The sequence below is a fragment of the Aethalodelphis obliquidens genome, unplaced genomic scaffold, assembly GCF_003676395.1.
Source record: "Aethalodelphis obliquidens isolate GAN/ISIS:26980383/991018 unplaced genomic scaffold, ASM367639v1 scaffold7, whole genome shotgun sequence".
Taxonomy (NCBI): Eukaryota; Metazoa; Chordata; class Mammalia; order Artiodactyla; family Delphinidae; genus Aethalodelphis; species Aethalodelphis obliquidens.
The window spans coordinates 36,438,580-36,451,103 of record NW_020837951.1 but is presented as its reverse complement, the minus strand read 5'-3'; the positions used below and the strand labels follow the sequence as shown (position 1 = coordinate 36,451,103).

The 12,524-nt window shown below is 52.5% G+C and overlaps 2 protein-coding genes across 3 annotated transcripts in view; one reads left to right on the top strand and one right to left on the bottom strand.

Annotated features, from left to right (window-relative positions):
- TMEM8B (transmembrane protein 8B) overlaps positions 1–5,384 on the top strand; it is a 28,427-nt gene extending 23,043 nt beyond the window's left edge. The window contains exons 11-13 of one of the 2 annotated variants that reach the window (XM_027105531.1): positions 1,855–2,001; positions 2,133–2,249; positions 2,500–5,384. In XM_027105531.1, coding sequence (XP_026961332.1) covers positions 1,855–2,001; positions 2,133–2,249; positions 2,500–2,835 — 600 coding nt within the window. In that variant the 3' untranslated portion in view covers positions 2,836–5,384. Of the gene's footprint in view, positions 1–1,854; positions 2,250–2,499 lie in introns of both variants that reach the window. The other variant, XM_027105530.1, reaches the window with a different exon arrangement.
- A 1,235-nt stretch (positions 5,385–6,619) lies between these two features.
- On the bottom strand, positions 6,620–11,645 carry LOC113619963 (olfactory receptor 13C7-like). The gene has a single exon (XM_027105532.1). It carries the CDS (start codon positions 8,259–8,261, stop codon positions 7,284–7,286), a length of 978 nt encoding a protein of 325 aa, XP_026961333.1. The 5' UTR covers positions 8,262–11,645; the 3' UTR covers positions 6,620–7,283.
- Between the last annotated feature and the right edge of the window lie 879 nt (positions 11,646–12,524).

The following is a 12,524-nucleotide window of genomic DNA, read 5'->3' as shown; positions in this document are numbered from 1 at the left end:
CCACCTTCTCGTTCTCAGCTCTGACTCATTCAAACAGGAGACTAGGTTCTCCCATTTTCATTTTCCCCAGAAGTTGCTGAGACCCCACTGCTGCCAGTGAGTGAAACTGTGATATTGCTCTGCTATCTATCTCCTCAGCTGTGGGCTGGATATCCCTGCCCTCTCCCTACCCACACCCAGAGCCGTGCCTCTGGAGGCCTGGATACCTGTCTCACTAAGGTCTGTAAGGCTGTCTCTCTTTTGGGCTCAGAGCCCTTGTGACTTAGGGTTGCCTTTTGATGGAATGATGAAGAAACTGATGTGGGCTGAAAGTAGTGCCTAAAGGATCCCTCCAGTCAGTGATCCAGCCACTTCAAAGGCTGCCTTTGGATGGTATAGCACAGCCTTCCTGCCCCAGCTTCGGTTCAGCCTGATGCATTTCAGCCCAATCCTGGCAACTACACTGAGTTGTTTCTCCTCTCAAGAGGTGCTCTCAGTAGCCATGGCTCTCTGAGGACCTGGGGTAAAGTACAGGGGACAGAGGTCAAACAGATTGATTCACAGAATCTTAAGAGACTTTTTTGATCCCCTAAAATCTGCTGGCGTGTCTCGAACTCAGCTCCAATGAGTAGATTTTGGTCAAGTTTACATAGGTCAAAACCTTTTTCTTTCCCATTATAGCTTCGTAATTTTTCTTAACCCTGCCTTCATTACCATAATAACCCATTCTTCCTGACACGGAGCAGGGGCGATACTGGGAGATGGGAGAAGTGAGCATGCCACTGTGATGGTTGTTCTCGGTCAGAGCTGTTTGTCTTCAGAGACCTTGCCCAGTCTATTTTCTTTGGGTGGACTCGTAAGGCACATGATATAGAAGGAAGCGTGTTCCTGCATCTCTGCACCAGATATTCTTGAAACCATCCATGGCCTTAGTGTTTAGCATCAGTAAGTACTCAAATTACCTAAATTCTACACAGAAGTTCAAAGAAAGGTGACAGCAAATGTTCCAAGACAAAATAAACTTGAACTCAGGTTATCCCTGGGTCACTGTTTTCACAATAAGGGAATGCAGGCTGCCAGAGGTCCTGACAGCATTATCCAGCGGGGCACAGGGATTGCGACCACAGACCCAAGGGCTGATGGCAGAGCTTGGTTCCTTAATTGGGGTGCCCAGTATAGCTTGTTCCAGTTCCACTGTGTCCCCTGCACCCCACCTTTAAGCTCAATACCCTATTCTTTGCTGTGTTCCCCACGGTGTAGGGTAGGTGAGCACTGTCCCTTTCCTGTGTTCTTCCCGTGGTGTAAAGTGCCATGCTCTTTTCCCTGGCTTTAGGGACTCTGCCTTTTTTCTCACCGTCCCCCCCGCTTCCCCCATGGCATTGGGTGGGAGAGGATGCAGAGGACCAATTAGTGCAAGGTCTGAAGGTGAAGCATGACTCAGAGTCTGAGCTAACAGACAGGGCTTGGGGTCTGGATTGGCCAAGAGGCCAGATTCCAGCCTCAGAGCTTGGGCCAGGATTACAGGTGGGACCCACATGAGCACAAGGGGATACAGGCAAGGATTGGCCTCAGCTTGAGAGACCTGGATCCCTTGGCTTGGTGCTCTCACAGCACATTCCAGAAGCAGGAAGATTAGGAAGGTGAGGACGAGGCTCAGGGCTGCCAGATACGTACAGCCTAAGACACAGACCGGGCCTCCCTACCACATTCTTCTCAGGGGTGGGGAGTTGGGCATTTCCCAGTTCTGCTCAGTCTGTGCCCTCTGACTTCCGCTTTTCTGACAGCAGCACGCCACCCCTATGGCCTCTTTCTCCAGTTTTGTAGACCTGGACCTTTGCCGCAAGTTCTCTCAATGCCTGTCCTCTCTTTCTCCAGTTCTACCATGCCTGTGACCAGCCAGGCATTGTGGTTTTCTGCATCATGGACTACGACGTGCTGCAGTTCTGTGACTTCCTGGGCTCTTTAATGTCCGTGTGGGTCACTGTCATTGCCATGGCTCGCTTACAGCCTGTGGTCAAGCAGGTCAGTGCAGAGTGGGCCCTGGGGGACAACCATAGCCACAGTCTACTTGAAATCCACTTCCCGATCTCTCCTGGGGGCATTGCCAAGTGCCTCTCCATCCCGGCCCAGCCCCTGGAGACCTCTTTCTCTAGGTGCTGTACTTGCTGGGGGCTATGCTGCTGTCCATGGCTCTGCAGCTTGACCGGCATGGACTCTGGAACCTGCTTGGACCCAGTCTCTTTGCCCTGGGGATCTTGGCCACAGCCTGGGTAAGGTTGGGAGGGCTGGGGGCGGGGAGGTCCCAGCAGGACTTGGGTGCAGGGGCTTGGGTATCTGGTTCCCAGTTTAAGGTGGGTTGGGACCCTGTCGTCATCACTGTGCTGCTCACAGCGCTGCACTCCAGTCTTGGCAGATGCCTTCAGGTCACCACCAGGGCTCAGGGGAAGCCTGAGAGTGACCAGCAGTGGCTTGGGTTCCAAGGCCTCGCGTTCCTGAGCCCCACTTCTCTGCCTCCCCCAGACAGTACGCAGCGTCCGCCGCCGGCACTGCTACCCGCCCACGTGGCGCCGCTGGCTTTTCTACCTGTGCCCAGGCAGCCTTATCGCGGGCAGTGCCATCCTGCTCTATGCTTTTGTGGAGACTCGAGACAACTACTTCTACATTCACAGCATTTGGCATATGCTCATCGCTGGCAGTGTGGGCTTCTTGCTGCCCCCTCGTGCCAAGACTGACCACCAGGTCCCATCTGGAGCCCGGGCCCGGGGCTGCGGTTACCAGCTGTGCATCAATGAGCAGGAGGAGCTGGGCCTTGTGGGCCCGGGAGGGGCCACTGTCAGCAGCATCTGTGCCAGCTGAGAGGGGCTTTGGGCTGCCCTTGGGGAACGTGAACTCTTCCCTGGGGCAGAGAGCCCTTCCTTGGGTTCTTCCTGGGAGCATGGAGTCCTCCCAGGGATAAGAGACAAGTTGTATTTCTTGAGGACATGGAGTCTTTCTTAAGGACACGGAACTCTTTCAGGGGCCTGGCACACTTCCCGAGGGCCTGGAGTCCTCCTGCATCTTCAGGACTGGAGCTCGTGCAGGGCCATAGAGCCCCCTCAGGACCAAGGAGCCCCTCCCAGGGGTGTGGAGCCCTTCCCAGGGTATGGAACCCTCCTGAGGACATGGATTCCTTCCCTGGGAGACCAGGCCCTCTCAGGACATGGTGTCGTTCCTAAGGAAACGGAGTCCACCCTGGGGAAGCTGAGTCTCCAGATCTTCCCAGCAGCTCAGCAACTCTGGGCTCGGGCTTCCTTCCCAGAGGCAGGATCTGGGCTGGGCTGTGCTGGGAGGGGGATGCAGGACAGATGGGGCTGGGACTGGGGCTGCGGTGGCTGGTATCCTGAGTTGATGCAGGTGGAGTCTGGTGTGTCTCCAATGAAGTATTTGCTGGTTCTGTGCTGCCTTTTTTTTTTCCTGAGGGAAACGGTGTGGGGAGGGGAGGGAAAGAGGGACCCTGAGACAATCAACAGGGGTGACGGAGCCTAGCTGGCATGAGCTGCTGGAGCTACTGTCTGAGGCTTTTGCCCCATTGTGTCAGGCTGCAGCAGCCGGGAGTAGGGAGTTGTGTGAGTGTGTGTGTGTGTACTTGCTGAGATGATTTCAGTCAGTGAGACCTCCCTTGTGGTGCCCACACCCAATAGGGAAGGAGGCTAAGGGCTCAGGAAATTGGACTAGCAGGAACAAATCTCAGATGTGCAAGAAATATCACAAGAATGTAACTTCTGTTTTGAGTCTCCATTTTGCCCGAGTGCCAGAAACATAATCTTTTGTCATTTGGGGATTTTCTTCTCTTTCCACAAAGGTCACAGCTGAGTCCCGAGGGTCTTATATAATGCCGAGATACTGCAAGGGTGTTTTCCCTGGTCACCAGGGTCCATGTGGCGCCCCTGAGATTTCCATCATCCCACCTGGTCCCCAGGTAGCGGTACAAGCAGGCCTTCCCAGAGTGGTTTCTTGTCCCCATCTGTGTAACCCTTTCAGTCCTGAGGCTCTACACCACTTCTGTGCCACATGCAAAGACTTGTGAGACCTTGGCTACCCAGAAACACCTTGAAGCCATTTCTACCCTGGGGTCCTGCTCTGCATTTTACTTGACCAACAATGCATGAGTTGCTCCAGCTTTCACACCTGCAAACCTGTCCAGGGGCTTGGTCTGGGGAGTGGGGCTCAGGGCCCCTCCCTTTTGGGGCCCTCCTATGCCAATGCTCTCACTACATCCCCTCCTCCTTGCTTTTTCCTCTCCCTAACTTAGGGAATCTTTTATTAATCTGGAGGTGGGGACACCTATTTTTCCTTACATTTTTCTCCCAAATCTTTTGTTTATGCCTTAAGTCTTTTATGTTCCCTTTAGAGCCTAGGCTTTTGAAACTCAGATGCCAGGAAAACATCTCTTTGTTCTCTGCTTTTTGCAATCACATCTCTTCCTTCGGGCACTGAGCAGAGTGATGTGAGAAGGTCACATCTCACATCACATTCACCAATTGAATGGTGAGAAGGAAGGAGAGGTGTGGGCTAGGTGTCTGTTCCTGTATCAGAAATATTATGCCACACAGATCACTAGGACACATGAGCCCAAATAGCTGGGATTCAGGACACAGTAGAGTACAGAAGGCACTGAAGAGGGAGACAGAGCTGAGACAGACCCCACCCAGCTAGGAGGGATTAGAAGGGGTTTTCTGGAAGCCGGATGGAGTGGAGGGCATTGAGTGAGGATTGAATGAGTTTCCATAATGCCAGGATGTTGGGAGAGTGTTCACTCTGGTCACCAGTGTCCATATCACATTCCTCCCCTGAAATTTCCATCATCCCATCTGGTCCCCAAGCAGGAAAGCACTTAGAACACTTAGTATAGTGCCTAGCCTGCTATGTGGTAAGTCTCCAATGTATGTTAGCTAAAGGTCAGGTGTTTGGACATGGGAGGCAACAGCAAGGGGGAGACACAGGAGCAGGAAAGACTGATCTTTACTGGGGAACTGGGACTAGTTCAGGGCCTCTGGACCTGCAGGGTGTGTGTGTGTGGAGTTAGGGCGGAGGCAAGCAGCCAGTGATGAGGCTGGGCAGGTACATGGGGTCTGGCTTTTATCCTAGGGAAATGAGCAATGGCCTCATTGGAGGGATTTAAGCAGGAGAGTAGCGGATCAGATTGTTTTGTTTTGTTTGCGTTGTCTTTTCAGATAGGTGTTTTGACGGCTGGTGCAGAGGATGGATTTTGGAGAGGATTTGGAGGCTGAAAGTGCAGCAAAACCGATGTTGCACTATTTGAGAGAGAGATGGTGAAGGCGGTGTCAGTGGGAAGGAGGGGACTGATCCGAGAGCTGTTACGAGGTGGATTCTCTAGGACATGGTGACTGCTTGGATGTGTGGGGTGGTGAGGGATGAAAGAAAGCCTGTGGTGACTGCCACGTTTCTGGCTTGCTGACTTGGGGCGGGTGTTGGTGCCATTCCCTGAGATGATGACACACCTTTGTGGGGCAGAATGATGAGTTCAGTTGTGGATAGTTTGAGTTTGAGGTGCCTGTGGGATTCCTGGAGGGAGAGGGCCAGCAAGAAGACCGTGACAGGCAGAGCAGCTGAACCAGGTCTGGAACCTTGGCCTCCTGGGTCCCAAAGCAGGGGTCCTTTGTTGTCTCCTGACTTGTTCAAGTGACTTCCTGGAATACATGGCCGTGACCACCAGATACTGCTGCTCTCTGCTCATGTCTGTCCACACATTTGGACTAAGACCCCGGACTGTCCACAACTGCCTGGGGCACACCCAGCAGCACAGGATCCAATCCCCAGATGTGACATTGTGAGGGCTTCTGAGGGACAGTTCAGTTCAGTAACCCTCTATCGGGAAAGCTCTGTGGGAGCTGCAGAGACAAGCCAGACCTGGTTGAATCCCGCCATCAAGGAGCCCACGTGGTGGTGAAATACCATGGATGCAAAGCAGAATGGGATGGATACCGAGTGAAAGATACCAACAAAGTGCTGTGGGACGTAAAGGAAAGAGAGACTATTCAAAGTGCACCAGGAAAGGCTGTGTGAGAGAGCTGGTGTCTAAGGTGGCTTGGAAAAATAGTCCCAGGTCTCGCCAGAGGTCAGCATGAGCGAGACACCAAGGTGCAGGCAGTACAGACACTGTAGCGAGGGGGTCACCGTGTGAAGGGGGTTAGTGGAACATCGGGCTGGAGAAGTGGGGGGCTGGGTTCTGGAGGGCTTGAACTCAACCGAAGAGTTAGGGCTTCATTCTGTGGTTAAGGGGAGCCATCGTAGGCTCTTGAGTGAGGCATCAGCCAGGGTCTGGCCAAAGTAGGGCAAGCGTGAGTGATATAAAGGGTCTGTTGTAGAGAACAGAGCTGTCGATTGTGGGAGCAGTTGGAGAAGCCTGTGCAAAGCTGGGCCTCTGCACCTGGTGTCGGGCCTGAAGCTGCTCTCGGGGGGCGTGAAGGGGGAGGTGAGGACAGACCGGAGCCCGTGTCTGGGCCTCGCTGCCTTCAGGCTCAGTGACACTGGTGACCTGCAAGAGGAGCTGGCACTCTCTGGCGTGGCGCTACACTTGGCACGGGCCTCCGAGCAGCTGCAGGCGGCGTGGCAGGAGCTGGAGCAGCTGTGCTGACAGCAAGTGAGGGCTCCCACCACGACGGTGCTGCTTCGCCTTCGCCTCCCATCTCATGCGGATTTCTCTCGTGGTCCACCCGATCCCAGAACCTTACAGGGAAGGAAACTCGGGGAGGCCCGGTTCCACCCTAGTTAGCTCGACCCAGTCCAAAGCCACCACAAGAGAGCTAACCAGCACTCTCCTGGGATGATGAACCTGGCAGCAGCCGGTGAAGGACAGTTGGTCCAAGAAAAGGAAGCTCTAGAAATCTCCAGTAGCCCCTGGGTTGACTGTAGGGTGGGTGGTTGTCACTAGGCTCTTCACAAATTCTTCAGTCCTCCCCCTCCTTCCAGATGCGTGGTAGGTGGGTGTTCCCTCCCCCTCGGTGTCAGCCCTGGTGTGCGCCTTGCCTTGGCCAGTGAGGTGGAAGTGGAAGTAACAGGTCACTTCTGAGCGGAAGCTTTAAGAATCAGTGCAGGCTTTGTCATTTTCTCTTTGCCTTTTGCCACTTGGACCAGCAATGTGCCAGATGGTGGCTGCTTTATCATCCTGAGTCCCAGAGGGATGAAGGCGATGGTGCAGAGCACATCCCCCAGCCAACCTCTGATGGACCTGCAGCGTAAGTGAGAAAAAACCTTTGTGGTTTTAAGCCACTGAAATTTTGAAATCATGACCAGAGTGTACCCTAGCCTGTCCTGCCTGATAGAGAGCAACAGGAAAAATGGGACATTTCCCTGGAGAGCAGGTCTCCCCTCAGCAGAGCTATGGCGGCAGCTTTCACCTCTGTATTCCTCAGGCTGTAGATGATGGGGTTCAGCGAGGGTGTCACAACCCCATAGAACAATGCGATAATCTTAGCCAAGTTGGGGTCCTTGGCCTTGGGCTTGAAGTACATGAAGGAGGTGGTCCCATAGAAAACCACCACCACTGTGAGGTGGGCAGAGCAGGTAGAGAAGGCTTTCTTCCAGCCGGCAGCAGAGGGCACCCTCAGGATGGCAGCAAGGATGAAAATGTAGGACAGGCAGATGAGCCGCAATGGGGCCAGCGTCACGACAGTAGTGGCCACCATTGTTAGCAGCGCGTTTAGAGAGATGTCCCCACAGGCTAGTTTCAGCACTGCCAAGATCTCACAGAAGTGGTTGATGACGTTGTGGCCACAGAAGGGGAGGCTCCAGGTGAGAGTGGATTGCAGCAGGGAGTTGGCAAAGCCTGTCCTCCAGCTCAGTGCCGCCATCCACACGCACGTCTGCCTGCTCATGAGCCCTGAGTACTGAAGCGGCTGGCAGATGGCCACGTGATGGTCACACGCCATCACGGCCAGGATCGGGCACTCCGTGGAGCCCAGTGCCAGGGTCAGGAACATCTGCAGGGTGCAGCCAGGGACGGAGATGGTGCTTTGGGTTTCCAGGGAATTGACCAGCATGAGAGGCACAAAGGAGGATGTGCCACAGATATCCATGAGGGAGAGGTTGCTGAGGAAGAAGTACACGGGGCTTTGCAGGCGGGGGTCCAGCATGTTCAGCCCGATGAGGAGGGCGTTCCCCAGCACTATCACAGAGTAGATGCCCAGGCAGAGTACAAACAGCACCATCTCTAGGTTGTGGTGCTCGTGTAGCCCCAGCAGGACATACTCTGTCACGGCCGTCTGGTTGGCCCCATCCATCTCATTCTCCCTCCTTTCCCATCTGGACCACACGGGTGTTGGAAAAAGCACCAGCTGGCCTGGGAGCCAAGCAACCTGGATGTATGACCTGGAGCGGGTCAGCCCTGCCTCTGGAATTTAGTCTCACCATCTGTATAATAAGAGAGTGGACTTCAGGTCTGCAAGCCGGCCCTCTCAGCTCTGCAGTTCTGGTGTAACTTAGGGGAGGCGGGACCCATTCTAATCCCCTAGGCTCATCTGTCTTCTCCCCCGGGTGGGCTCAGGGGAGATGATAGAGTAGGGTTCATGTTTCAGGTGCTCCTTTGGAATCTAAAGCGTTCTTGCCTGTTAAGAGGAAGCATCATTTCTAGGTTATGACTTCATACGGCTGAATTATGCCCATAGTGTTTCAGATTCATTCACTCACTGAATATTTGTTGAATGCCTCCTCTGTGCTAGGTATTGTTTAGGTGCTGGGGCTATAGTTGTATGAAAAATAAGTGGATAAAAAGATGCCGCACCTGTCACAAGTGCTGCCCCTCTTTCTTAAGAGATGAGCTCGGGGAGGGAGGTGGGTGATGAGTGATGCTCACTTAGCGTTCCTTTGGGCACAAAGATTGAACATTTCCACTCCATAGGATGTGTAAGCCTTATTCTGGCCATTCCTCCTTAAGGAATCACAGACCATCCATTGATTTTTAAAAGAACGTACAAGAACATACATATCCCAATAGAGCCACTGGTCACAGCATTTAACCCTGGTCCTGAAAACCAAGTGACTCTCTTCTTGGCCTCCATATTGCTTTTTAGGATGAATAATATCAGCAGTAATCTCACACAAAGAGGGAAACCAGGTCTCATGTGGTAGAGGCGTCATCAGTCATTGACTAGCTTTATACAGGGAGGGTGGGAAAGGTTGCGGTCTTCGCCCAGGTAGCTTCCGTTGCTCTTCTGAGCTGGTCTCAGCCTCTTTGGGAAATGCCAGTGTCACGAGGGAGTGAAGTGTCAAGTGTTAGATGGGAAAGCTGTCTTGTAGCCCCAGTGATCCCTGGTGTAAGGGAGAAATAGGAGCTGAGGGTGAACTTTAACATTTCAGAAGATATATAACTACCCCTTCCCTCACTCCCTTCACGCCTAGCTTTACTGTGAGGCCTATGTCCTGTGACAGCATTGGAACCCTGTCCGTCCTCCAGGACTGGATCTTCCCCCTCATTCCTCCTGCCTAGTTGCATCTATCATTTGTAGGGGCCAATGGGCTCACCCTCTCCTGAATAAACCATGTATTTTCCCAGCACTACATCTTGGCCCAAGAAGTTCCCTTTTATAGGCAGTCCTCCCTCTCTTCCCCAGTGGGGGCATTCCTGCTCCTTCAGAGTCCAGCTCATCTCTCCTCCTCTCCCTCCTGCACCCTGCAGAGTCACCTGCCCCCTTCTTGTGCTCCCACAGCCCCTGACCATCCTCTGTGCTCTCGTGTTGTGCACCTGTCTCCTCTACCACCCTCGAGAGCGGGACTGTCTCCTTCCTCTCGGCACCTTGTACAGCGAGTGCTGCCAAGGACAGTCACTCAACAGATACTCAGCGCAGGATTCTGAAAACCCAGCGTTGCATCCCAGCTCCAGCTCTAACTAGCTGTGTGATGTTGACCAAGTCGCTTGGTCTTTGAGACTCAGTTGCCTTCTGAAAAACGGGAATTTTGTGTAGCCAGATGAGACACACAGAAAAGTGCTGGTGAGCCACCCAGCAGCAAGACTCCAGATCAGACTGTGTCCTCAGCCGCAGGCACCTGCTGGATCTGTGCTCATCACCTCCCCGCACAAGAGCTCCAGCATCTGTCATGACCCCTCTCTCCCCAGAGCCTGTGCTGGTTTTCCCTCCTCCAGCCTAAATCAAGGCGATTGTTAGGGGCGTTTCTGGAACATACAGGGGTAGTTGATAAATCTGGGTCAGCCAATGACCGTAAATCTTATCCATGTAAACATTTAAAGGTAGCGATTTTTTTGCTGAAGTTTGACAGGTAAAGAATTGCCTGATTGTGATGGTTCATTCGTTCCCTCATTCATCAAATTGTTATTGAGCACCTGCTATGTGCTGGGTGCTGGGAATACAGCAGAGGCAGATGCAGCTTCTGGCCTAACAGTTTACACTCATTTCCTTGCTCTCTGGTGACCTTGGTCACATCCCTTCCTCTCTCAGCTTTAGAAACCTCTGAGATTCTCTTTGAGTCTGGGATGTAAAGTAAAACCTGAGGTCTGGAAAGAAGAAGTTAAAAGGAAGCATCTTTCCTGGGTTGTGACTTCAAGTGGCTGGATTAAGCCCAAAGCTTAATTTCAGATTCAATTATAAGGCCTTGGTCTTTTTTGGGTGTGTTGCCCAAAAAAGACCTTTTAACCTCAAATTTTGACACTGGACATAGGTGTGGAGGGTGTTTTCAGGAAGGTAAAAGGTGGGAAATAGCCTGACTCTGCATTTCTCTTCCCCACCCTTGTCTCCAACAAAAAAATCAAGTGGGAATGGCACAGGCAACTGAGGGCTTTTGTCACCAGGCTCTGGTCTGCCCTCCTACCTCAACTCCTGTACCTTCATCCACCCCTGCTCAGCCTCAGACCACTCCCCATTGATGGACAAATCCCACACACTCCTGTCTCGTCTCTCTTCTCATACTTTCCTCAGCCGGAGTGGCCTTTCTCTTCCACTCATCCTCCAAGGCTCAGCTCACACGCACCTCCTCTGCGGGGCCCGCCTTCCCAGTCCACAGAACTGACCATCCCGAAAACATGACGCTCACACAGCCACTAGCAGTTAGTGTGTCATTCTCTCTCACACAATAGACTGTGAGCTGTGGAAATCAAAGGGCTGTGTCCAGTTCATCCCTAACACCCTGCAGTGCCTACACGCAGGAGGTACCATTTGAGATCCAGTACTTTTCTTCTGCCAAAATCCTGATCCCAGATTTCTTACCTTGAGATCACCCTCTCTCGCCTTCCTCCAGAGCACACACCAGCAGAACAACGATGTAGCCATGTGATTGCTGGGAGGAGAGCTTTAGTGGGGCCAGTCTCCTCCCTGCAGGGATAGCTGCTCTCTCTGGAGAGCTAAATCAGGAGAGTGATAGGGGTTCCTTACAGTTTAAGAGTCTGATCATAACACATTCATGGAAGTTAGGAACAGCCCACTCGGCCATGGGCTTATGACCTCAAAGAAATAAGGCTGTATCTAGAAAATACCATGCTGCCAGGTTACCAACAGCTTTGACTGCAGCGTGGGCCCAGGCTGGGACATGAGGGAGCAGCTGCAGTTCCCTTGCTCCATCAGTTAAGATGAGCTGGGTTTTGCTGCAATAACATACAACCTCATAATTTTAGTGGCTTACCACGACAGAGGTTTAGTTCTCACGCTACATGTCCATTGCAGGTTTTCAGGGGGCTCTGTTCCAGGTCATCATCCTCAGAGACCCTGGCTCCACCACCTGGGACATCACCAGTTGTTACGGCTGGGGAAGAACACACCAGAGCATCTCACACCAGAAGTTAAGTGCTCCGACCCAGAAGTGACTTGTATCCCAAATGCCCACAATGCACTGGCCTGTGTAGTCCTACCACATGCTCAGCTGGAAGAGGACCAGAAACGTTGCAGAGCGCTTGGGTACGATGGTGTTTCGCAATACACTCAGAAAATCACTCTAGCATCTGTCTGCCAGGCCTCTCACCCTGTCATGTCCTGGAAAGTCAGATATCCAGAGTGATAGGAAATTGAGTGTCTCTGAGAATCATTGTCTAATCCACTCCCCAGTTTTACCCCTCCTGAGAGGCAGGGAGATGCCATGGAAGGAGCCCTCGACTGGGGTGAGGGGCCCAGATTGGATTCTTGCCTTTGTTCCGATTCTGCTATATGACCTTGGTCCAGTTTCTCCTTGAGTGAAATGGAGCCATTCAGTTAGCTTGTCTCTGGTACTCTGTGCAACCTTCAAAACATTCCCCCCTCACATCTTTCTAGCAACTTCCAACCCTGAGGTCTGACAGACCCAGGGTCACTTTGCATGGTAAATATCATGTCATTTTCATTGGCTGGTAAATCTAGTTTGAACCATTTAATACTTATTTTAGGCTTTACATATTATTTTAAAAGGAAGGTGAGGGGCATAACAAGAAGAAGCTCCTGTTACAATTTCCCAGAAATGCCTGGATCTGGGATTCCTGCTTCACATTCCTCACTGTGTTAGCAAAGCAGGTGAGTGTGGGCTTTGAGGTGAGTCAGAGCAACCAGGGCCCATGTCCCAGACCTGCC